The following is a 26,770-nucleotide window of genomic DNA, read 5'->3' as shown; positions in this document are numbered from 1 at the left end:
CTTGGGTTCCCCGCATCTCCCTAAAGGGTTCCCCGGTGCGCCCCTAAAGGGTTCCCCGCGCCTCCCTAAAGGGTTCCCCGGTGCGCCCCTAAAGGGTTCCGTGTAATTTTCCGGCCATTTTAAAATTGTACCAAATCCAGAAGAATTTACAATGTATCTGATCTCAGACGCGCTATTAGAGAGGGTCGGGGTTCCTTACAATGCATCTCATCTCAGACGCGCTATTAGAGAGGGTTGGGGTTCCTTACAATGCATCTGATCTCAGACGCGCTATTAGAGAGGGTTGGGATTCCTTACAATGCATCTGATCTCAGGCGCGCTATTAGAGAGGGTTGGGGTTCCTTACAATGCATCTGATCTCAGACGCGCTATTAGAGAGGGTTGGGGTTCCTTACAATACATCTGATCTCAGGCGCGCTATTAGAGAGGGTTGGGGTTCCTTACAATGCATCTGATCTCAGGCGCGCTATTAGAGAGGGTTGGGGTTCCTTACAATGCATCTGATCTCAGACGCACTATTAGAGAGGGTTGGGGTTCCTTACAATGCATCTGATCTCAGACGCGCTATTAGAGAGGGTTGGGGTTCCTTACAATGCATCTGATCTCAGACGCGGTATTAGAGAGGGTTGGGGTTCCTTACAATACATCTAATCTCAGGCGCGCTATTAGAGAGGGTTGGGGTACCTTACAATGCATCTAATCTCAGGCGCGCTATTAGAGAGGGTTGGGGTTCCTTACAATGCATCTGATCTCAGACACGCTATTAGAGAGGGTTGGGGATCCTTACAATGCATCTGATCTAAGACGCGCTATTAGAGAGGGTTGGGGTTCCTTATAATGCATCTGATCTCAGACGCGCTATTAGAGAGGGTTGGGATTCCTTACAATGCATCTGATCTCAGGCGCGCTATTAGAGAGGGTTGGGGTTCCTTACAATGCATCTGATCTCAGACACGCTATTAGAGAGGGTTGGGGATCCTTACAATGCATCTGATCTAAGACGCGCTATTAGAGAGGGTTGGGGTTCCTTATAATGCATCTGATCTCAGACGCGCTATTAGAGAGGGTTGGGATTCCTTACAATGTATCTGATCTCAGACGCGCTATTAGAGAGGGTTGGGGTTCCTTACAATGCATCTGATCTCAGACGCGCTATTAGAGAGGGTTGGGGTTCCTTACAATGCATCTGATCTCAGACGCGCTATTAGAGAGGGTCGGGGTTCCTTACAATGCATCTGATCTCAGACGCGCTATTAGAGAGGGTTGGGGTTCCTTACAATACATCTGATCTCAGGCGCGCTATTAGAGAGGGTTGGGGTTCCTTACAATGCATCTGATCTCAGACGCGCTATTAGAGAGGGTTGGGGATCCTTACAATGCATCTGATCTCAGACGCGCTATTAGAGAGGGTTGGGGTTCCTTACAATGCATCTGATCTCAGACGCGCTATTAGAGAGGGTTGGGGTTCCTTACAATGCATCTGATCTCAGACGCGGTATTAGAGAGGGTTGGGGTTCCTTACAATACATCTAATCTCAGGCGCGCTATTAGAGAGGGTTGGGGTACCTTACAATGCATCTAATCTCAGGCGCGCTATTAGAGAGGGTTGGGGTTCCTTACAATGCATCTGATCTCAGACACGCTATTAGAGAGGGTTGGGGATCCTTACAATGCATCTGATCTAAGACGCGCTATTAGAGAGGGTTGGGGTTCCTTATAATGCATCTGATCTCAGACGCGCTATTAGAGAGGGTTGGGATTCCTTACAATGCATCTGATCTCAGGCGCGCTATTAGAGAGGGTTGGGGTTCCTTACAATGCATCTGATCTCAGACACGCTATTAGAGAGGGTTGGGGATCCTTACAATGCATCTGATCTAAGACGCGCTATTAGAGAGGGTTGGGGTTCCTTATAATGCATCTGATCTCAGACGCGCTATTAGAGAGGGTTGGGATTCCTTACAATGTATCTGATCTCAGACGCGCTATTAGAGAGGGTTGGGGTTCCTTACAATGCATCTGATCTCAGACGCGCTATTAGAGAGGGTTGGGGTTCCTTACAATGCATCTGATCTCAGACGCGCTATTAGAGAGGGTCGGGGTTCCTTACAATGCATCTGATCTCAGACGCGCTATTAGAGAGGTTTGGGGTTCCTTACAATGCATCTGATCTCAGACGCGCTATTAGAGAGGGTTGGGGTTCCTTACAATGCATCTGATCTCAGACGCGCTATTAGAGAGGGTTGGGGATCCTTACAATGCATCTGATCTCAGACGCGCTATTAGAGAGGGTTGGGGTTCCTTACAATGCATCTGATTTCAGACACTATTAGAGATTGTTGGGGTACAACAACAAAAAAGGGGCATGTGGGCCGAGCACGCGCATTTGAAGTGAAACTTCTTTTTCTTTTGTCACTGTTTTGTCACAGAAATTATATTTGTGATGTTTTTAATTAAAAATCAAAACACAATTTCAGTGACAAAATACAAAGAAGTTTAACTTAGAACGTGTGTGCTCGGCCCACACCCGCTGTTTTAGCTATTTGCACTTCTATATTTACACTAACTGTGAATTCCTCCTGTGTGTGTGTCTCTGTGTGTGTGTGTGTGTCTCTGTGTGTGTGTGTGTGTGTGTGTGTGTCTCTGTGTGTGTGTGTGTCTCTGTGTGTGTGTCTGTGTGTGTGTGTCTCTATGTGTGTGTGTGTCTCTATGTGTGTGTGTGTGTGTGTGTGTGTGTCTCTGTGTGTGTGTGTGTCTGTGTGTGTGTGTGTCTCTGTGTGTGTGTGTGTCTGTGTGTGTGTGTCTCTATGTGTGTGTGTGTCTCTATGTGTGTGTGTGTCTCTATGTGTGTGTGTGTCTCTACCTGTGTCTGTGTGTGGTGTTTCCATTTTCCAAATTGTGGCGGGGTTGCTGCTGCTCCTGTGCATGCACTCCGAGCCGGCGGCTGCTGCGCATTTCGTGGCGAGCCGGCGGCTGCTGCGCATTTCGTGGCGAGCCGGCGGCTGCTGCGCATGCCACGGCCTCTTTTGCCCAAAATGACGTCACTTCCGCTACTCGACTTCCGTCGCCATGAGGGTAATTTGCGCCAGCAAAGAAGTTTCACTTCAAAAAAGTTTGGAAACCCGGCGCTCGTGTCTTCATTAAACCCCCAGCTAATGGATGCGAATCTTATACTTAGTATCACAACAAATCAACAGAACATGTGCTCGGTCGCAGGACTAGACAAGCCACAAAAAACTCAGATGACGACAGTAAATTCAATTGGCTGGAGTCATCGATGGACATTATACTGTCCGATGAATGACAAACGGCTCAAGCTTCAGAGAAATCACTAAAGAACAAACAAGCAACTGCCGAACCAATCCTAGAAACCTCATGCTCTCGGAGGCGCAAGCACTGCAGGTTTACGTCATCAAAAGCAAAAGTATCCACCTTTAAAAAGCACAAAGCTATAGAGTGCGGAGAGGTCACCCCCGTCATGAAATAATTCCACTACAAAGCAGCCACTGAGCATTCCAATTAGTGGCCAATTTTTAGCAACAATGACTAGTGACAGTGGAATGTTAGTTAGGTGCATGGACGGCAGCTGTGCAGTATGTAGCTCTGATCAGGTTATGCATGAATACATCTATTATGTTCTGCTTTAGGCCTCAATTATACCAGAAACTGCAGAGCGATCCGGTGATGTCATCGCGGTGACGCTACATCTGCACATGCAGAAGCGATTTGTAGCACTGCTGCAGGGAGACATGGCCAGATCATATTCATATTTCTCTCTCTTCCCAGAATCCCTTGCTGCAGTGGGAGCACTGTATGCGAGGTGATAATGGTTGAAAGGCAGGGTGCAGACATGTCTAAGACGTGAATGTGCTCACAAGTGATATTCTTTATTGGCTATGTGCTAACGGTGGAGGTTTTTTGTTGCCTTTTTCACCCACCGTAACTTAAAATGTAATGGTATATATATATTTGAGTTTGACGTTACATTGCAGGGGGCGGGTCGTTCATCACCCACAGTCCAACCACAAGATAAGCAGAGGGTTAGGCCGCGCCTATAGTGCCCGCGTGATCCGTCGCCACTAGCGAAAGTTGTATTTCACTTTGCGCCGGTGTCGCGGGCGACCAGGGCAGTGATTGGTTCAGGGGCTGTCACATGAGGCGACAGCCCCTGAAAAATCAAATAATCCCGGCTTCCGAAAATCGCGGCGTCACGTCGCTTTGTCGCGCTTACTATAAGTACACACGGTGGCGACAATGCATTTGTTTTCGGGCGACGTCGGCACTATAAGCGCAGCCTTAGGGAAGAAGGGTTTCCATTGGTTGGTTGACAGGTTCAAAGTCGAATTAATACTGAATAACTCATTTATTCTGCACTATGTATATATATGTATATATGTATATGTGTATATATATGTATGAAAGGGAGAAAGAAACAAAAAGAGAAGGCCCATTCTCCTAGTGAAATATTGCTTGAACAATTTTAAGATCTGGTCCGTCTTTGATGGGGACTGGTCCGTGGTGAGATGCCGCTTCAGCCTGAGTTGGAGCTGGGTTACACCTATGTGTAACCCAGCTCCAACTCAGGCTGAAGCGGCACCATATATATAGTATAATAAGTACAATAAATAACATCAGACAATAGGAAAGGAAATCCCTGACCCGGAGAGCTTACAATCTAAGTGGTATAATTGAGTTGAAAAATGGATAAAGGTGCACTCAATTGAGCCACTTCCAAAATTGTATAAAACAATTGGTCAAATTATTGCACAAAATGTGAAAAAATGCAGCTAGTAAGATTGATAGCTCATGACATTAAGGCGGGACAAAGGTAAAGAAGAAAATACTAGCGCAGAAATTCACATAATAGTTATTGAATGAATAAGAAGCACATGAATAGTGCCACATAGAACATACAGTACTACATGAAAAGATAACAGTGTTGCATAAAATCGATACAATGTTACCAGATTTCCCATGTGAGAATTGCTCTTTATATGTAGTTACTAACTTGAGGCAATGTTGTAATAGTCCACACTCTGAAGGAAGGCAAGGCCGCTAGGGAAGGCACCCGCTCTTAGCTCAACGCCACACACAGCCACACTCCAAGCGTAGGAAGGTAAGTTCAGCCTCAGATTGCACTCCACCTCTTAATTGTCGCTGCAAGCGTACGCCAGCTGCCTGTTGGACATGGATCAGATCCGGATAGGGAATGCACCTGCTCCCGGTCCTCAGCGTCAGCCTCCACGTGACACCGTCATGGAGATGAGAAAAGGCTTGATCACCTGGATTAAACCACAGCTGTGGTTGTTAAGCACCGCACAACCTCGTCTTCTGAGTGGATTCAATTGTTGATATATAAAAATAGCCGAATAGGCAATAGAGCTCCATACCAAGAACACATCATCAACGAAGCGTTCCCAAATAATAATTTTACCTGCGAATAGATTGTTATGCCAGATACAGCGGTATTCAATATATCCCAGTGGACAGGAGGGGTGGTGACAGAATAAAAACACTCTCAAAACAGAAGAGTTATGGGATTTTCCAATAAAATACTATGATGCCATCTGGGCTAAATGAAGATCTTGATATTATTTCTTTATTTTAGGGATTATATAATATGGTGTCTGATGGTAGCATGTTCTATCTTTTCATAATGACTGTTAGCTAATATCGTTCTGTATTCATTTCCATGCGCAGGTTATTTGTAGGGGATCCCTTCCCCCTCTCCCCCTTCCTTCCTTTTTCCTCCTGTCACTTTTGCTTCCTACACCCCCCCTCCTTCCCCTTAACCCCCTATTTCTTCCCCCCCCCCTTTTTTTTTAATTCTCTCCTCTTTTTCAGAATTATCCTTGTACGACGGAAGTTCCCCCTCTTTCTTGTTTGCCCAAAGCATATCCAATTAAGCTATATGTTATGTGTGCTTTGTAGCACTCTCATTAAGAATTAGGTTCTCAAGGGTATTGTTCATATACTTACCAGTGCCTAATACAATATAATATATGGTATAATTTCCTTTAATTATTTAGGATATCTATGTAGATCATTTTGACACCATTTTAATGAGAGCAATGTTTTTATTTTTATTATATGATCCACACTAGTATTGGATTGCTCACTATATGTATTCTAGCTATATACAGTATGTAGAATTGCCATGGTAACCACCAGACTCTTACTGAAGCACTGAGGGAACATGTTTAATTACCCTAATTAACTAATTATTATCAGCTGATCCCAGTGCTTTAAGAGGCTGTTGGTTCCATTAGCTTGCTAGCCTCTGAAGAAGTTGTCAGTGTACGACGAAACGCGTAAGGCGGAATAAGTCTCCAGAAGTGCGGCGTCTCTCACTGCGTCTCTCGCTGCATTACCGTGCGTCGCGAGATTCTATACAGAATCACCCTTTTGACTGGCTGTGGATTGGAGAGAGTGATCGGAGTGCTACAGCCACAATCCCACCCACAGCGGAGCCTGGGACTGCGCCGGGTGTGTACTGACATCACTTCCGGGTCATTAGCAAAGCGGAAGACGCACAACGCGAACTACACGCGGAGAGACAGTGAGGCGTATACTGAGCCGAGCTGGGGACTGTCTGAGTATTATACTCAAATCTGCGAGCTATCAGCCGTTGTGTGTGAGTTGAACCACAATTGATTTTATTAGTGTAATAAATTGTTCAAGCAATATTACACCAGGAGAGCGCGCCTCTCTTTCCCCTTCCCCGTTAGCTAATATGAGTTTATATTACTCATGTGACGGGCCATGGTTGCTCTCCCGCTTTGGTATTTGTGTGGTTAATTATGACAGAACCTCCTTGCTTCTATTACAATGTATTTTTGAAGGGATGGAATTAGCGCCAACCAAAAGACCCCCTAACAATATACACCAGCACAAAATAGAGAGTGTAATAAGGATGTACAAAAATTGAAAATGAATAAATATTGTACTTAAAGTCCCGCAGCTAGAGGCCAAGGAGGTGATTCCAATTCCGCCAGAAAACATTAGCAGAGAAGAAAAAGTCCTCCAGCGCATGGATTCAAGTCGTCATATGTGTATATATATGTGTGTGTGTCGAGAGAGAGAGAGAGAGAGAGAGAGAGAATGAGAGAATGAGAATGAATCAGGGCAGAAAGACAAAAGACAGCGGTACAATGTGTGTACAAAGAATATACCATATATGTACATACTTTAAAACATACACGTACATGTGACTATTTCACACTTGGAAGAGACCCCTCCACACTGCCCACACTGCCCACACTGCCCACACTGCCCACAACGATGTCTTCAGTAAAGTAGAGGAGAAAGGGACATGACGTAATAAAATGTAATAACAATAGAAAAAGGAAAGATATGGTACCCTCACACGGGGAGGAGGACCTGAATCCACGCACCCTCACACGGGGAGGAGGACCTGAATCCAGGCGCTGAATCCACGCACACTCACACGGGGAGGAGGACCTGAATCCACGCACCCTCACACGGGGAGGAGGACCTGAATCCACGCACCCTCACACGGGGAGGAGGACCTGAATCCACGCAAACTCACACAGGGAGGAGGACATGAATCCACGCACCCTCACACGGGGAGGAGGACCTGAATCCACGCACCCTCACACAGGGAGGAGGACCTGAATCCACGCACCCTCACACGGGGAGGAGGACCTGAATCCACGCACCCTCACACGGGGAGGAGGACCTGAATCCACGCACCCTCACACGGGGAGGAGGACCTGAATCCACGCACCCTCACACGGTGAGGAGGACCTGAATCCACGCACCCTCACACGGGGAGGAGGACCTGAATCCACGCACCCTCACACGGGGAGGAGGACCTGAATCCACGCACCCTCACACGGGGAGGAGGACCTGAATCCACGCACCCTCACATGGGGAGGAGGACCTGAATCCACGCACCCTCACACGGGGAGGAGGACCTGAATCCAGGCGCTGAATCCACACACCCTCACACGGGGAGGAGGACCTGAATCCACGCACCCTCACACGGGGAGGAGGACCTGAATCCAGGCGCTGAATCCACGCACCCTCACACGGGGAGGAGGACCTGAATCCACGCACCCTCACACGGGGAGGAGGACCTGAATCCACGCACCCTCACACGGGGAGGAGGACCTGAATCCAGGCGCTGAATCCACGCACACTCACACGGGGAGGAGGACCTGAATCCAGGCGCTGGAGGACTTTTCCTTCCCCATTACAATGTATTGATGGACTAGTATTGTCTTTGTGTGTCTTTTTCTTGTCACTCTCATATTGTTCTTTCTCTTTATCATTCCAGGTTCAAAGGACTATGTAATGCTATTTAGTTAGAGTTATAATGATCCATAGTTAGAATTTGAAAGATATTGTATGACTATGTGCCAGGATGCTTTTTTGGGGGGAGGCAGGATTATGTAAATCCACTCTGTGTTAAAATTATCTGATGTTTAATCAAGTAAAATCAGTGAACCGAGAAGGTGCTATCTACTTCAATCTATTGTATCTGTCTACACCCAGATTTCAACTTTTTGGGGTTTAAATAGCACACACTCTCATAGTCGATCACTCCCTGATGAAGTATCTGTTGATACGTAGCGCGTTGGAAATAGATTGTCTGCTTTTCTCTCTTTTTTCACTCTAATATCTATATTTAGCTCTATTGCCTATTTGGCTATTTTTATATATCAACAATTGCATCCACTCAGAAGACGAGGTCGTGCGGTGCTTAACAACCACAGCTGAGGACCGGGAGCGGGTGCATTCCCTATCCGGATCTGATCCATGTCCAACAGGCAGCTGGCGTACGCTTGCAGCGACGATTAAGAGGTGGAGTGCAATCTGAGGCTGAACTTACCTTCCTACGCTTGGTGTGTGGCTGTGTGTGGCGTTGAGCTGAGAGCGGGTGCCTTCCCTAGCGGCCTTGCCTTCCTTCAGAGTGTGGGCTATTACAACATTGCCTCAAGTTGGTAACTACATATAAAGAGCAATTCTCACATGGGAAATCTGGTAACATTGTATCGATTTTATGCAACACTTATCTTTCCATTTAGTACTGTATGTTCTATGTGGCACTATTCATGTGCTTTTTATTCATTCAATATATATATATATATATTTTATATGCCCTTCCAAAATCTATTATTTGAATTTCTGCACTGGTATTTTCTTCTTTGCCTAACTGGTATGTTGGGAGAGTTACAGAGACAGCAGGCGAGGGAATAAGTGCTGTAGATGGCAGCGCTTGGCCACAATCGTTGTTATGAGTGACTGTGGGTGTGGGACAGTAGCCATGAGTGCAGGCTATTGAGATGCTTCATTTAAAAGGTGTTTTAAGGTTTGCCTTGAAGGTAGGGAGAGAAGGTGCTTGGCGTATACTGAGAGTGAGGGAGTCCCACAGGTAAGGGGCAGTGAGTGAGAGAAGGTTTAAGGTGAGAGAGCCGTAGAGGTGAAAGGGGTGGAGAGGAGACAGTTATGGGCAGAGCGCAGCAGCGAGCAGGGGCACAGCGAGAGAGCAGAGATGATATGTAGGGAGTAGCAGATGAGGAGAGAGCCTTGAAGGTAAGGAGGGGAGCTTTGTAGGTGTTCTGCAATTTGATGGGAAGCCAGTAGAGGGATTTAAGGAGGAGACGAGCAGAGACTGTTCTGGGAGAAAGGGAATTCTAGCAGCAGAATTATGGATAGATTACAAAGTAGGAAGTGGTGAGGCCGGGAGACCTGTCCGCAGTGTGTTACAATAACCCAGATGGGAGAGGATAAGGGCAGGCATTGCAGTTTTAGCAGTAGCATAACAGAGGAAATAGCAGATCTTAGCAATATTACGCAGGAAGAAGCGACAAGTTTTAGCCATGCCTTGAATGAGAATAGAGAAGGAAAGGGAAGACTAAAACGTTACTTCTAGGCAACGCGCTTTGGCGCCCAGATAGATGGTATTACCATTTACGTTGATGGAAAAGGGGTATATTGGGTCAGGTTTAGGGGGGAAATATGAGCTCAGTTTTAGCCTTATTACGTGTAAGGCTGAGGACCCGCTGTGGCGGCCGCGCGGGCCCCCAGCCCCTTACCTCCTGCCTGTCTGTCCCCGCTGCCTCCTTCCGACGAGGCTCACTACGCGCTGTGACACGCCAGCCGCCAGGGGATGCAAGAGGATTGCGATCCCGAACGGTGACGCGTCACGTGGTGCGCTGGTGAGCCTATCAGCGCTGGGGGCTGGAACTGTCAGAGCTTCCCCCACCTCCAAAAGGTAGGGGGGGGGGGAGTGTGTGTATATATGTATATGTTGTGTGTGTGTGGGGGGGAGGACGGACCGGGGTGGGGGGGGGGATGACAGGGAGGAAGGGGATGACAGGGGGGGAGGGACCGACCAACCGAGGGGGGGGGGGGGAGCAGCACGGAGAGCGAGCAGCAGAGGGCATGTGTGGGGGCTCGATGCACCCTCTTGCAGCCCGGGAGACCCCCGCTAAAGCCCCCAGCTCAAACCACGCGCTCCCGCTCCCTACAGACCGCAGGTAGCAGTCAATTACCTCTCCACGCGCCGGCTGCATGCAGTGCGGGCGCGCTGACTGACGCAGCGGGGCCTCGGCCTAAGGCGGGCGGAGTGCCATACACGAGGATATAGCCAGCAAGCGACCCGAGACTTGGGACTGGATTGCAGGAGTGAGGGTAGAGGTGGATAGATATTTCTGCATAGAGATGATGTCTAAGGCCCAAAGAGTTGATGAGGTCACCAAGTGATCGTCTGTAGAAGAGAAAATCAGCTTAGAAACTTCCAACTCTGTAACCGGAGAAAAGGAGTCAACGTGTGAAGAAGATTTAGGTGGGAGCAGAGAGCAGGGAGAGGGGACATCTCTGTGCAGATGTCATCCACTTGGCCTTTAAAGTGGTCGGCAAAGGCCTGAGAAGAGAAGGTAGGGAAGTGGGAGGAGAAGGTCGGAGGAGAGAGTCAAACACAGGGAAAAGACAGCGTGGGTTGGATTTGTGAGTGTTGACGAGTGAAATAAAAATAGTGTTGAAGAACAAATCAATTCTCACAAAAGAGTAAAATGATGAGGCATATACTATGTCAGGGGAGCGCAAACTTTTCCTGCTGCGCCCCCCCCCATCTTCATTGTGCCGCTCTCGCGCCCCCCCCCCCCTCTGATATCCACGTCACATGGCCCCGCGGCATGAAATGACATTTGCCATGGCGATGCGTCACAGAGCGGCTGAATTCCGGTAAGTGAAGTGTTGCAGGGGACTCACGCGATCCCCCCGGCATTTAATTTAAATGCCATGTGGAAGAGCGCGGGGCCTCTGCAACCACCCACGGCAAAATCTCCCGCCACCCCTGGGGGGCGCACCCCTGTACTATGTAGTAATAATAGCAAACAAAGAAGGAATTGCATTAGAACAAATTAGCCATGATTAACATATAACACTAAAGGAGGGGAAAAGAGTTCTCATCCAACTGTAAATTACACTTCTTCTTAGACCTTTAATATACTTGTCCTCCCTAAACAAGTGCCTGCTTACCTTATGGTAAGGGATATCAGGTCATCACCACCTAGGTATACCGTATTGTCAGAATTGATGCTTCTTTCGATATATACAAGTCCTATAAAATGACAAAACAGCTTTACCCCCCATGTGTCTGACAAAATCTTCTGGTCTTTTCATAAAAATCAATAGAGGCTGTCATCCTAGTTCATTACTTTCGGGGACATAGTGCTGAGGCTATTAAATCCTATATGCCTCACAACACAGTAGACCAGTGGTTTCCAACCTTTTTTTGGCTTTGGAACCCTATGTGAAATTCTGCAGAACCCCAACCCTCTCTAATAGCGCGTCTGAGATCAGATGCATCGTAAGGAACCCCAACCCTCTCTAATAGCGCGTCTGAGATCAGATGTATTGTAAGGAACCCCAACACTCGCTAATAGCGCGTCTGAGATCAGATGCATTGTAAGGAACCCCAACTCTCTCTAATAGCGCGTCTGAGATCAGGTGCATTGTAAGGAACCCCGACCCTCTCTTATAGCGCGTCTGAGATCAGATATATTGTAAGGAACCCCGACCCTCTCTAATACTGCGTCTGAGATCAGATGCATTGTTAGGAACCCCAACCCTCTCTAATAGCGTGTCTGGGATCAGATACATTGTAAGGAACCCCGACCCTCTCTAATAGCGCGTCTGGGATCAGATACATTGTAAGGAACTCCAACCCTCTCTAATAGCACGTCTGAGATCAGATGCATTGTTAGGAACCCCAACCCTCTCTAATACTGCGTCTGAGATCAGATGCATTGTAAGGAACCCCGACCCTCTCTAATACTGCGTCTGAGATCAGATGCATTGTAAGGAACCCCAACCCTCTCTAATAGCGCGTCTGAGATCAGATGCATTGTAAATTCTTCTGTATTTAGTACTATTTTCAAATTACCTGAAAATTGCAGAGAACCCTTTACGGATGCCCGGGGAACCCCTGTTGAAAATCACTGCAGTAGACGTTGGACTCGATTTCCCCCTTCTCGGAAATGGTAGTATTTGTCCTATGATAAAAGTATAGTAATTGTGAAATAGTATAGCATGAAAATGCCTCGCTACTGGGGGACCAGTATTGGTAATAATGATGTCTGTACTGATATAACCTGTCTTTAATAGGTCTTTTTATTTGCCACATGGGCACAAATGACAAAGTCCGTGTCACAGGCTGCCTCATCTTTTTTTTTTTTTAAGGGATCCTTTCACCAGTTAAAGGATGATAGAAGACATCTCCTTTAATAGCAGTAGAACAATGGCCACAATGTAAGCATTGAAACTTACCCTAATTCGGAGAAGATACAAAAAGAAAAATGGTTGTGATTTTGCCATTAAACCTGCTTTAAATCGGATGATCTCCTGTTATATCTTCTAAAAGAGAGCAGAGTATTTTCTGTAAACAGAAACATATACAGGATCTCTAAGGGAAAACTTTCCAGTGTCTGGAAATAATTATTTTCAATTTTCTCAAAATAGTACACTATGTAGTTACTAATGAGATGCGATTATTAATGTCAGTTTTTTGGCGAAGGACTTTAATACAGTTTCCCTAGGGATCAGAACTATCTTCTCTTTAAAAGGCTAACTCCCCCCCCCCCCATCTTCATACCGCCTCTCTTTGAACCTCTGAATTAAATTGGTAGCATTTGCTTTATACTCTGCCATGGTACATATTAGTATGTGTCCGAATCAATTGGCTGTAAGGTCACCCCTCAATTGTGTCAACGATGCCCACTATTAGCCAATAAAACATTGTTCCTGTCTGTGGGGTTGGACACAGCATCCCTAGGCTAATGGGATCACTTCCACAATGATATTAGTTTCGACTTCCCAAGAAGCTCCCATCTAAAGCTCACACCTCTCCGGCTCCGCAGAAGTAAGGATAACTAAGCATAATACTCCAACAAGGCTTTGCTTACTAAAGTGAACGAAGGACAGTAACAGAAAATGAGCATGTATGGAATGGCATACCCTGTACGTCACAGGACCCCATAGAGCGCCAGCCCTTATAAAGTTCAAAGTATGTCTTGGGTCACTTAAAGGAGTAATGTAAGCACGTTTTTTATTTATTTTTTAAATAGAACTGAAGCAGGGGGTGCTGAACCCCATTCATTCCAGCCCCGGGAATCCCCTGCTTCCGAATATACTTACCTCGGTTTGGTGCCGGTATCACTGCGGTGTTTAAAGGTCCTGGTCACACGGACCAATAGGAAGCCACGCCGGATGATGTCACGGCTTCCTATTGGCCTGCAGGGTGCGCGGGATCTTTGAACGCCGCCATTACATGAACCCCAGCGAGTGCTTTCGGAGCTGCTACCTGCACTCCAAACCGTGGTAAGTACCCTCGGGAATCAGGGGGTGCCTGGAGCAAAGCTCCAGAGACCCCCGGCTTGAATCTTACGTTGAAAAGAAACGAAACCGCGGCCCTTGGATTGCCTCTTTAAAACGCTGACATTTTTTTCACCTGCTACTATACAAATACAGTCTCTACATTCCAATGCCCTTTCATAACCCCGGCACGCGAAAGGTTAACACTGCAGCCTGCCAGCGCGCAGAACATGGTGATGAAATAGCGAGGTGCGTTGCATAGTCAGAGCTAGTTTCACTTTCCAGTAACCGTCGTGTACGGTGATCAGGTGAATAACAAAACCCTCAAGAAGAAAACCCTGGCTGATTAGAATTGTTTAGCAAGAATATATATATATATATATATATATATATATATATATATATATATATATATCTGATACATATTCTATCACAGGAGGATGTCAGGGTTTGTTTTAATATTTTTTTGTATTTTATGTTTGATTATTTGTGCTGTTAAATAAATCATAATTTTCTTTGATATTTGTTCTGAGTATACTTGAGTGCTGAGTTGGGACGCTTTTCTTTTTCTTTTCATTGATATATATATATATATATATAGTCCAGAGACAATAGGGAAATAGGGAAAAACAGGACAGGCGCTCCAATATAAATCAAGTGAAAATATAGTCTCAACGTTTCAGTTCCCAACGGAACCTTTATCAAGAGCGCCCTCTTGATAAGGGTTTCCGATGGGAGCCGAAACATTGAGAATACATTTCTACTGGTTTATATTGGAGCGCCTGTCCTGTTTATATATATATATATATATATATATATATATATATATATATATATATATATATATATATATATACACATATGTGTGTGTCTGTAACCAGAAAACTAGATGCGCCTCTAAAACCAGATAAAGTAGAGCGGGCACAGGAATATTTGTAATTTAAATCCCCCTAGTGATAAGCAACGGACATCATATAGCTGAGGCCATCCCCACCCTGCTCCCCCCGATCCCCACCCTGCTCCCCCCCTTCCCCACCCTGCTCCCCCCCATCCCCACCCTGCTCCCCCCCACCCCCACCCTGCTCCCCCCCACCCCCACCCTGCTCCCCCCCACCCCCACCCTGCTCCCCCCATCCCCACCCTGCTCCCCCCATCCCCACCCTGCTCCCCCCCACCCCCACCCTGCTCCCCCCCACCCTGCTCCCCCCCATCCCCACCCTGCTCCCCCCCATCCCCTCCCTGCTCCCCCCCATCCCCACCCTGCTCCCTCCATCCCCACCCTGCTCCCCCCACCCCCATCCCCACCCTGCTCCCCCCACCCCCCATCCCCACTCTGCTCCCCCCACACCCCATCCCCACCCTGCTTCCCCCACTCCCCACCCTACTCTCCCCACTCCCCATCCCCAACCTGCTCTCCCCACTCCCCATCCCCACCCTGCTCTCCCCACTCCCCACCCCCACCCTGCTCCCCCCACCCCCACCCTGCTCCCCCCACCCCCATCCTGCTCCCCCCACCCCCCATCCCCACCCTGCTTCCCCCACTCCCCACCCTGCTCTCCCCACTCCCCACCCCACCCTGCTCTCCCCACTCCCCATCCCCACCCCCACCCTGCTCCCTCCACCCCCACCCTGCTCCCCCCACCCCCACCCTGCTCCCCCCATCCCCACCCTGCTCCCCCCACCCCCACCCTGCTCCCCCCTATCCCCACCCTGCTATCCCCACTCCCCACCATGCTCCCCCCACTCCCCCCACCCTGCTCCCCCCCACTCCCCCCATCCCCACCCTACTACCCCCCATCCCCACCTTACTCCCCCCCATCCCCACCCTGCTCCCCCCCACCCCCACCCTGCTCCCCCCCATCCCCACCCTGCTCCGCCAACCCTCCCTGCTCCCCCCCATCCCCCCCCATCCCCACCCTGCTCCCCCCATCCCCACCCTTCTCACCCCATCCCCACCCTGCTCCCCCCATCTCCACCCTTCTCCCCCCCATCCCCACCCTGCTCCCCCCATCCCCACCCTGCTCCGCCAACCCTCCCTGCTCCCCCCCATCCCCACCCTGCTCCCCCCCATCCCCACCCTGCTCCCCCCCATCCCCACCCTGCTCCCCCCCATCCCCACCCTGCTCCCCCCCATTCCCACCCTGCTCCGCCAACCCTCCCTGCTCCCCCCCATCCCCACCCAGCTCTCCCCATCCCCACCCTGCTACCCGGGACACACTGCTTTGCCATGCATAGCTGCCCCCTCTGGTAACATAAGGGAGGCTTTATTGTCCACAGCGGTCATCTGGGCTGTTTTTGTCCGAAAATGGGATGCCGGGCTGGTTCCAACTATTTAGAATACGGCTTTATATCTCCAGGAGACAAACAGAGGTTGTGCAAAGAATAACTACCAAAATGATGCATGGTTTACAGCAGGGGCGGCCAAGACCAGTCCTAAAGGGCCACCAACAGGTCAGGTTTTCAGGATATCCCAGCTTCAGCACAGGTGGCTCAATCAGTGGTTCAGTCAATGAATACACCACCTGTGCTGAAGCAGGGATATCCTGAAAAGCTGACCTGTTGGTGGCCCTTGAGGACAGGAGTTGTCCACGCCTGGGCTACAGGAAAGACTAAACAAACCACATATGTCTAGCTTGGGAGAAGAGAAGAAGCAGGAGGTGAAGGATTGAAACTTATAAACACATCAAGGTTTTTTTTTAACAAGGTACAGGATGGCAGCATATTTTGGAGAAGTGTTAGAAGAATAGGGGGTGATCTGAATCTGGAGGTTCGGGAGAAAGGTGAGGAACTACTTCCAGAAAGGGTGGTGGGTTAGTGGAAACGCCTCCCAGCAGAGGTGGTGGGTGCTAAGACAGTAAGGCTAAGGCCCCGCTCCCTCAGTCAGCGCGCCCGCACTGCACACAGGCGGGGCGCTGACAGACACAGACCGCGATACGCGGTCTGTAGGGAGCCGGATTGGGAGGGAGGAGGGCGGGAGTGGGAGGGATCTGGTCGTGGTGCCGTCCACCCCCCCACACACATACACATACACATATATATATACATATACACATACACACATATACACATATACACATACACACACACATACACACATATATATATACATATACACATACACACATACACACATATACACACACACACACACACACACACACACACACACACACACACACACACACACACACACACACACACACACACACACACACACACACTTTAACCCGCAGCTCCTTCCCTGCTCCCCGCCCAAGGCGCCTCCCATCTAGCTCCTTCCCTCCCCTCCTCCCCATTGGCTGATTCGCGTACCGCGTGACGCGTCAGCGCCGAAATTCACAAGAATCCTGCAGCATCGGCCGGCTGACGCGTCACAGTACGTAGTCAGCCCTGCCGGAAGGAGGCAGCGGGGGCAGGGACCATTCGGACAGGGGTCTGGTGGTTCGCGGCCGCGCGGTTGTGCGCCCCGCCGGCCGCAGCGGGTTCGCAGCCTTAGGGGATTCCAAGCGCTTGGGATAGACTCCAGGCTTAATCCTAAATACAAAAGAATGACAAGGTTCTGAGGCTTTGCAATAGATTGTAGAATAGATAGTCTAGATGGGCCAAGTGGTTCTTATATTGCACATCAAGGACAGTAATGCATCGAGCACAGAACGGGGCATATTTACTAAGCCGTGCCCAGATACAATGTATTTTACAGCCCACTCCAGTGTTTCTTTAACCTTTTCTGGTTAAGGAACCCTATAATTATATTGTGACATTCAGAGGATACCCTGCGCATTATGTAACTGTATTTGTAAACATGTATTATTTGTCTTAACTCTGTGCCCAGGACATACTTGAAAACGAGAGGTAACTCTCAATGTATTACTTCCTGGTAAAATATTTAATAAATAAATAAATGCGGGTCTGAGATCCGATGCATTGTAAGGAACCCCGACCCTCTCTAATAGCGCGTCTGAGATCAGCTGCATTGTAAGGAACCCCAACCCTCTCTAATAGCGCGTCTGAGATCAGATGCATTGTAAGGAACCCCAACCTTCTCTAATAGCGCGTCTGAGATCAGATGCATTGTAAGGAAACCCCAACACACTCTAATAGCGCGTCTGAGATCAGATGCATTTTAATTTCTTCTGTATTTGGTTCAATTTTTTAATTACCTGGAAATTGCAGGGAACCCTTTTAAGGATGCCTGTGGAACCCAAGGGTTCCTAGGAACCCCTGTTGAAAAACACTGGCCTTCTCGCATCACGGTCTAAAAATGCATAATTCTCAACACAGAGGTGGCTCTGGGTATGAGACAACTAAACAATTTCTTATGGCAAAAACAAGCTCAGTGTCCCCCTCAATGTTAGAATGATTCAAATAAAGAATGATTTTCTTTCTGGGTCAGGGCTCCTCACTCATCTTAGCCGATATTTACCAAGTAGTCTTCCACCTTTTGGCACTGGGAGAGACTTTGCAGACTATTAAAATAAACGGACAGTAAGGCGTCTTATGGCAGAAGATAACTTCATTTGCATGGTTTATATCGTTTAAAGGGAAGAAAGATAACTTTACAATTAGAGCCCTGAAAATACGCGCATCCTCTCCAGCCCGTGTCTCCCAACTGCTGGATGAAGCCTCCCCAGTGATCTCCCAGGTCCTGCGGTTGCAGCCTCTCATCTCCACGTCGCTCCCACACATTCCCTCATCCCATCCTCTCCAGCCTGTGTCTCCCCACTGCTGTATGAAGTCTCCCCAGTGATCTCCCAGGTACTGCGGTTACAGCCTCTCTTCTCCACGTCTCTCCCACACATTACCTCATCTCCTCTTCTCCAGCCCGTGTCTCTCCACTACTGGATGAAGTCTCCCAAGTGATCTCCCAGGTCCTGCGGTTACAGCCTCTCTTCTCCACATCGCTCCCACACATTCCCTCAAATCCTCCTCCCCAGCCCATGTCTCCCCACTGCTGGATGAAGTCTCCCCCAATGATCTCCCAGGTCCTGCGGTTACAGCCTCTCTTCTCCACGTCGTTCCCACACATTCACTCATCCCATCCTCCCCAGCCCGTGTCTCCCCACTGCTGGATGAACTCTCCCCCAATGATCTCTCAGGTCCTGCGGTCACAGCCGCTCTTCTCCACATCGCTCCAACACATTTTCTGATTTCATCCTCCCATCTTACTTTTGGCTGTTGTCTTGGTCTTTTGATATCCAGTCGAGTACCATCTTTGTCCAACGATGTTCATGTCTTCTTGCGCTATGTCTGGCCCACCGCCATTTTAATTTATTCACCCTTGTGATGTCACAGACTTTTGTTTGCTTCCAAACCCAGTCATTCTTTTTCTTGTCTCTTTAACCAAATCTTTTTTTTTTTTTCTTTAAAGTTGCCTGAAGTTATTGAATTTTCTTCTCATTTAGTGTCTAAGTTGTGGTGGTGGTGATGTTGCAGATACCTATCAGATGACTGCGAGTGCCATCTTTGAAAACTGGGAAAGCAAACTGGCAACTAGAATGGTATCTCAGGAACCGGGGGTCCCCAGAGCTAAAAATAGTGCGTTTCGGGCCAGCATTGACGTCATGAGATCGCTTCACTAGTGATCACATGACAAGCACCAGGGTGGCGGAAACAGAAATGGAGGGCTCGATATGTTTCGATCTGCCCAATCAGCCCCTGACAAACTAGCATTCCCCATGATGTACCAGGACAGTCATAGGGGCACTGAACAGGAAAGGGCACTTCGACCACTGTAATATATATATATATATATATATATATATATATATATATATATATATATATATATATACTGTATATATATCAAAACAAAAGACACAGCACACACAAACATATAGCCTGGACTTACAATTTAAAAACTTTAAAGTAGGCTCCTCGGTGTCCCCGTGAGAGCTGAGAAAATCAGTTGACGTGATTCTGCCAGGACCCGGTTCACCACGTCCCCGGACTCTGAGCTTGCAGCAAGGACCCGTGGAGGCTACACAGTTGATCCGCTGACTGCCGTCTACACGTATGACGTGAAAGTGATGAGAGCTCAACGCGTTTCGCATGGGCAACGTGCTTCATCAGTGGGTAACGTCACTATGGCAGGGCTCTCGTATTTATAATCAGATCACAAGTATATTCATGAAAAAGAAAAGCATAAATTAGAGCCTTCTCTGAACTTCTTCTCACTCACGAGCTGTAGAAATATCCCCTGGGATACAAGGCTCTTGTATTAGCTGAAAAGTTGAGTCATTAAATACAGGTTTTTTTTGCATTTGAGTGCCTGCCCCTTTTTGCATCTTTATTGACCTATTTTGGACGGTATGCAACCAGTATCATTAACGGTGTTTTTTTTTGTTTTTTTTAACGAATAGGTGCTAGTAGCCAGCCTCTTACCTTCTCCTGCTCCTCATGCTACGTCATGACAAGGAGAAGACGCTGGAGATGAGGAGCAGGTAAGAGAGACTGGCACCAGTGCGCACTCTCACAAAAAAAGCCCTGATTATTAATGTTTTGCTTCATTACTGTTACCTGTTACTGTATATTATATCCACCTGTAAGACACACTTGCTTAAAGAAGCATATGAATAGCACTGTGGATATTCTGAACACACGATACATAAAGCTTGGCCCCCTGCAGACGCACTTACTAGAACTCCCTCCTACTGTCTCTATACTCTCTCCCTACCTACCAATAAGACTGTAAGCTCCCCGGGGCAGGGACTCCTCTTCCTTAATGTTACTTTTATGTCTAAAGCACTTATTCCCATGATCTGTTATTTATATTATCTGTTATTTATTTGATTACCACGTGTATTACTGCTGTGAAGCGCTATGTACATTAATGGCGCTATATAAATAAAGACATACAATACAATATACACACACACATTATACATGCATACATACACACACTTGTACATATACATAGACACTATACACATGTGTGTGTGTGTGTGTATATATATATATATATATATATACTAGCAGATATACCCGGCGTTGCCCGGGTGTGGAAGGGCAGGGGGCATGGAGTGGAAGGGGAGTGGAAGGGGCGTGGAAGGGCGGGGGGGCAAGACACACCGGCCAATGAGAGCCGCGGAAGGGCGGGCGGACCGACGGACCAAGCAAATGGTCTCCAGACACTCACAAACAAGATTTTCGATTATATAGATATATATAGTCAGATAAGGCAGTTGGCACTCCAATAGGTGCTGGTAAGCCACAGGTGCACGTCCCATATAGAGAATGTAGTTATACATTACCGTTCCAAGGATTGGTAAACAAGAGACAGCACTCAATGTTGAAAATCAAAGTGTATTAGTGATAGCAAAAATACATCCAGAAACCCAACGTTTCGGTCCTACAGAATGGGACCTTGAGGAAGGTCCCATTCTGTAGGACCGAAACGTTGGGTTTCTGGGTGTATTTTAGCTATCACTAATACACTTTGATTTTCAACATTGAGTGCTGTCTCTTGTTTACCAATCCTTGGAACGGTAACGTATAACTATGAGACCGAAACGTCGGGTTTATGTGCCGGTTTTTCTACTGAATACACGCTGCTTTTTGTACCTTTGAGTGTGCTGTCTCCTTCTTGCCTCGTGATCCTGGATATATATATATATATATATATATATATATATATATATATATATATATATATATATATATATATATATATATATATATATATACACACAGCACATATATCCATATCTTGTATGCATATTATATAAAAAATATAAGTGAGTGTATGTGTGTGTGTATATGTATATATATATATATATTTACATATATATATATATATATATATTTACATATATATATATTTACATATTTACATATACTACACTTGTTAGCACCCCTCACTCAGCCTTTCACTTCTCAGCAGCACTAACCGGCTCACGTGCCGTCGCCTCACCCCCTCCCTCTCACTGTCCACTCCGTCACCTTCCGACTTCCCGTAAGTAGTCCCTCTGCTAAACCACCCCCTTTCTCTATCCCCTAAACCCCAACACAAGAACAGACCCCTGAGAGGCAACCTCCGGGGGTCCCCGCAGGGTAAGACGGGGGGAGGGGGGGACACAGCCAAGTAACCAACACACCTCCCCCCCCCCTCTCTCTCTATACCCTCACCTCACGCTGTGGCGGAACTACATCCCGGCGGCGGGTGCTTTGTATATCCCTCCGCGGCCTGCTCTCTCCCCTCAGACTGCTTCTGGTCTTCCTCGCCTGTGGCATCCGCGGAGACTTCTCTCCTCACCGGCGTCCCCCGAGAACCCCACCCCGCGGCTCGCACCTCTCTGCTAGGCCTCGGCGCGGTGTCAGACCTTCGTTATTTTGTTTGTTTTTTTGGGGGAGTTTTTTTTTTAACCCCCCAAAAAAACTTGGTTTCTTAAACATCTTAATTTTAATTATTAGAACAAGAGGGTTTTTTTTTGTAAAATTCTGTGAATTTTAATTTAATTTTTTTTACATTTTTTTTTTGTTTTTTTTTGGGGGGGAGTGGGGAGGAGAAGGGCACAGTTTATGGGATCGTCATGTCCATGAAACAGGCCGGTAATAACCGAAAGCCCGGTGGGGGCAGCGTCCCGGCGGCCGGAGGAGGAGGAGGAGGAGGAGGAGGAGGAAGGCAGAATATGGGCAGGTGGGTGATTGTGTATGGAGGGGGGAGAAGCCATTATTAAAGGGCGTTGCGGGTGAGGGGGAAAGGGGGGTGGTAGTAGGCCGCAGGGCCTCTCAGGCCTTCACCTTCACGCCCGTGGCGTTGCAGGCCCTTTCCCAGGCCCCTGAAGGTGAAGGCCTGAGAAGCCGCGGCCCTCGAGTGAGTGCCACAGCCGGCTACCGAACGCCTCATCTTCCCCAACCCATTCACCTCCCCATCCATAGAGTCAACGTTAAAGCCGCATTTACTGCGCGCTAAGCAATGGCCGACCCCCCTCCCCACCATTTTGTGGTGTGTGTGTGTGTTTAAACCCGGGTCTCCTGCGGTGGATCTGATTATTTGTTTTGTGTTTTTAAGGAGGGGGCTTTTAACCCCCCCCCCCAAAGCTTACTGGGGGCACGACAGGTTATTGCTGGGGAAAGGGAGGGTGATGGCAGGTTTGTGATGGGGCGTCACATGTTGGGGTCTGGAGGTAAAGAGGCCCTAAGGGGGGGGGGGGGGGTAAAGGGCTGTGAGAGGGGGGGGGGGAGTTAAAGAACATTGGGGGGTAAGAGTGCTGTGAGAGGATGGGGGTAAAAGGGCTGAGGGGGAGTTAGAGCATGGGGGGAGGGGGGGTGACTGCCTGATATGATACACTTTACTTTCCCCTCATTCACCTTTTTGGTTGGGTTATGGGTGGCAAAACCAAGTGAGGGGATGTTTTTATCACCCCCCAATATATTGAGGGGGGGTCTTCCTGCTTGGCTGGGAATTGGGTGCACAGGGTGGAATAGAAATCGCCATTACCCCAATGTTGATGGATGATGACATATTTACCATTCCCAATTGAAAATTACCGCCCCCCCCAATCTCTTTATTGTAGCTGCCCCTGGGGCAGCAGAATACACGGGGTTAGGTGGGGTCACGGCATAGCCCCTTTAACTCCACTTTGCCCTCCTTGGGGCGATCACCCACCGCCTCGTTTCCTCCACCCCAGATACCCCTTGGGGTAGAGGTTAGAGAGGGAGGGGGCAATATTATGGTTGCCAAGCTGCTATCCCGCTAGGTTTGAAGGCTTCGGAGGTGTAGGCCCCCTGTGTCCCCCCTCCCCCCGCTTCCTTTAACCCCAGCGAGGCTGGCAATGCGGTTTTGCATGAGCTGTGTGGCCGTGTGGGGGTTAATCCGCAGTGCTCGCTGCACTCCGGGAAACCTCCATGCTCTCCAATGGCAGACAGGGCGTGCTGCCGGCTGCGCATTGCTGTGAGTGTGCGCGGCGCTGCTCCCCGCTCAGCACACGGCATGCCCCGGCTCCCTCCTCCCTGCCACCCGCTCAGCACACCGCATGCCCCGGCTCTCTCCTCCCTGCCACCCGCTCAGCACACCGCATGCCCCGGCTCTCTCCTCCCTTCCACCCGCTCATCACACCGCATGCCCCGGCTCCCTGTTCCCTTTCCTGTGTCACACAGCTGCCACACGGCTGTGATCCGGACATGTTAGCGTGTCACACATGCGAAACGGTTAAATAAAACCCCATGTTGCCCATGATCCCGCCTGCCCTGCTCCTTTATCTGTCAGCACATGCCTCCTTGGTGCACACGCAGCCGGCCTGTTTGCCCTTTTTGTGTTGCTGGGGAAGTGCACAGCGCCCATGTTTTGCTGTAGGAATGCTGACATTCCCAGAGGTGCTGCCGCAGAGTTAATCTGTGCTGTGCTGGCCAATACACACCCATGCAGGAAATCACATGTGGCATGAGTGTGATGGTTACATCTGCATTGTGATGACGGATACACTGGGTTAGTGCACAAGTCTCCCATGTCAGGGCTCTGGCTTTCGGTTTGAACTCGTTTCTTGTGCACACTGCAATATGGCTGAATGCAGACGGGAGGAGCCGGGTGTCCTTCCCACTACAAGTGAAGCAGCTTCCTTCTCCCAGCCTGTGCTGCTAGGGCAAGGATTAAAGGGCCAGCTACTGGCACAATGTACCACACACTACACTCTGTTTCCCTTTGTTGTAGTTGTCAGTATGTTGCTTGTGTTTACTTACACGTCTAAGCATTATAGTTTTTTTCTTTTAAATGTATAGGTAAAAACAAATTAGGACAGGCACACAATGTAACTTCTTTAGTCTGAATGTCTTGCTAGCCCCTCTGGGACTGAGTGCTCTGGGTAGTATTTGTATTAGTACCGTATTATTTGCCCAGGACATACTTGAAAACGAGAGGTAACTCAATGTATTACTTCCTGGTAAAAACATTTTTTAATAAATGTTATAGCTAGTTTAGTTTTTGTAACTGTCACAAGTACCTTTTGCATATGTAATAACGTGTTCTAATTACTTGGTTCTGTCTAACCTTCATGTGACCCATTTCTCCGTATTCTGCTTGACTCTTAACATTTTTATTATTTAAAGATGAATATCAGTAGGTATACATTGTATATTTGTCACCATCTCTGTAGAATTTATGATGTCAACATGGTGTTGCTCTTTGCCTATTAGATGTAAATGTAGTTAAGATTATGCACAGCACACAGTTGTTTAGAATTCACCTGAGGGAGAATTCAGGTATATGTCTTCACTGAATAATATTGTGTATTCACTTAGCAGGGTATAATAATAATATGCCACATCATGGGACCCAAACAGGATGTTGCTTGGCAGCCTTGAAAAGTACAATGTTACAATATTAGTCTAGTTGCCATTGAAACAATGGTTTATTCAAGAATTAAACCAACCCATTAATTTCCTTGGCAAATAAGTTTGTGCAATAAATCAATTAAATGGCTTCTTAAAATAAAGTACTAAAATTACAAATCTATAGGATATTGGTGTTACTGTAGTGTCATGGGCAAAAACTGAGTTAATGCAGCAGTCCGCTGTTTTACCTATGTTTTTTTATTTTACTTGGCTCTTTTCCTGCCTTTTCCAACACTGTTTTTATTCTTAAAATCTGATGCTCTGTTCAGGTGATATAAGCGGCTAAAATATTAAGTGTCCGGGAGTTAAAAATGGAGCTTTCCCCAGAGCAGTTGTGGAACTATTGTTGATTTGGCGGCACCATGGCCCGCGACGTTCAGGAGCCCGTCCTTCCACATACCTCCGGTAGTTCTACAGGCTCCCCTTCCTCTCCCACCCAAGGGCCCTCCCTGTGAAGCGGGTCTTAACTGTGGAGGGAGCCCACCAGCACGGAAACCTGGGTGGGCTCCCTTTACTGGGCAAGTGTAATGTATTGCATGCCCTGCTCCACAGGTAGGGGGTGGGAAAAGGGGGGTTTTGTGTTGTTTTTTTCTTTCTTTTTTTTAACTCACTATATTCACCCCTGAACCTGAGCCCAGTTTTTGTTTGAGTAGGACAGTCTGCAGCAGCAAGATACTTACAGGAGTTCAACTCGGGCTTTGACGGGAGTTGGTGCTGCTTTAAAATAACTTATTTTAGTTATGCTAGAAATTGACCGTATGGTGAATAAATGGTCTGAAAATTTTGATTATTTTAGATTTAAAGATCATACAATGTTTACTCAGATTTCTTTTTTTCCTGGAAGGAACATAGAAACAAAATGGCAATGCACCACATTCAAACACACGGCTCAGTTTCAGAAATAAAAACGCTTCACTTACATGATCGTTAAAAGTCTGTGTTTGGGTCAGAGAGGAAAAGTAAAACACCGCCTTAGAAACTATTCATAAAAATATAAATGTGTGGTCTCAGGAGAAATGAAGTAACATTTTATAGACAAATGAATATGGTATTTTTATAATGCCCAACCACTGTCCAATTCTCATTAACTACAAAAGCTTTCAATGGAATAGCAGAATAGTGTTTGTTGTTTAAACGGTGTTAAGGTAGCAGTCTGCGTCGCTCCCTTTTATTTTAAGAAAAATAAAAGATGGCTGCCCACACAGGGTAATATGCCAAAAAGACGGTATTCGTGGTGCACGGTAAAGGAAGAGCGGTATAAGGCCTCGGGCATGGTCAGCGCTTAGGCGCTGACCCGTGCTGAGGCGCTCTGGTGCTTACCAGTGAGCCCCTGCAGCCGCAATGCGGAAGCGTAAGTCTTAGCAAAATTTTAAATTAAAGCGCTCAAGGGAGCGCAGGGCCGGTCACTTGAGCGGTTCGCCCAATGAGGGCGAACCAGCTCCGTGACGTCACAGGCCCCCCCCGACACGCCCCCGGACGGCGCGCGGACCAAGGCCAGGGAAAGCACCCACTTTCCCTCAGCGCGCCTCCGTACGGCTGCTGCAACCCTGGGCGCAGCCTAAAGAGGAACAAATCACTGAAGTGTTCCAATATACCAGCA

At 47.9% G+C, this 26,770-nt stretch overlaps 1 protein-coding gene and 1 long non-coding RNA gene across 12 annotated transcripts in view; one reads left to right on the top strand and one right to left on the bottom strand.

Annotated features, from left to right (window-relative positions):
* LOC142464727 (uncharacterized) overlaps positions 1-21,433 on the bottom strand; it is a 40,404-nt gene extending 18,971 nt beyond the window's left edge. The window contains exons 1-4 of one of the 3 annotated variants that reach the window (XR_012787708.1): positions 21,403-21,433; positions 12,416-12,524; positions 11,509-11,590; positions 10,521-10,735 (exon numbers count right to left, since the gene is read on the bottom strand). This is a non-coding gene — a long non-coding RNA (uncharacterized LOC142464727). Of the gene's footprint in view, positions 1-10,520; positions 10,736-11,508; positions 11,591-12,415; positions 12,525-19,690; positions 20,095-21,402 lie in introns of those variants that run through there. The other 2 variants (XR_012787706.1, XR_012787707.1) reach the window with 2 other exon arrangements.
* A 572-nt stretch (positions 21,434-22,005) lies between these two features.
* ATXN2 (ataxin 2) overlaps positions 22,006-26,770 on the top strand; it is a 78,929-nt gene continuing 74,164 nt past the window's right edge. For 7 of the 9 annotated variants that reach the window (XM_075568168.1, XM_075568166.1, XM_075568167.1 and 4 more), the window contains exon 1: positions 22,006-22,477. In XM_075568168.1, coding sequence (XP_075424283.1) covers positions 22,371-22,477 — 107 coding nt within the window. In that variant the 5' untranslated portion in view covers positions 22,006-22,370. The remainder of the gene's footprint in view (positions 22,478-26,770) is intronic. The other 2 variants (XM_075568169.1, XM_075568170.1) reach the window with 1 other exon arrangement.

The sequence above is a fragment of the Ascaphus truei genome, chromosome 13 (assembly GCF_040206685.1).
Source record: "Ascaphus truei isolate aAscTru1 chromosome 13, aAscTru1.hap1, whole genome shotgun sequence".
In the NCBI taxonomy this organism is placed as follows: Eukaryota; Metazoa; Chordata; class Amphibia; order Anura; family Ascaphidae; genus Ascaphus; species Ascaphus truei.
The sequence above is the reverse complement of the archived record's forward strand: the minus strand, read 5'-3'. Positions and strand labels throughout refer to the sequence as shown.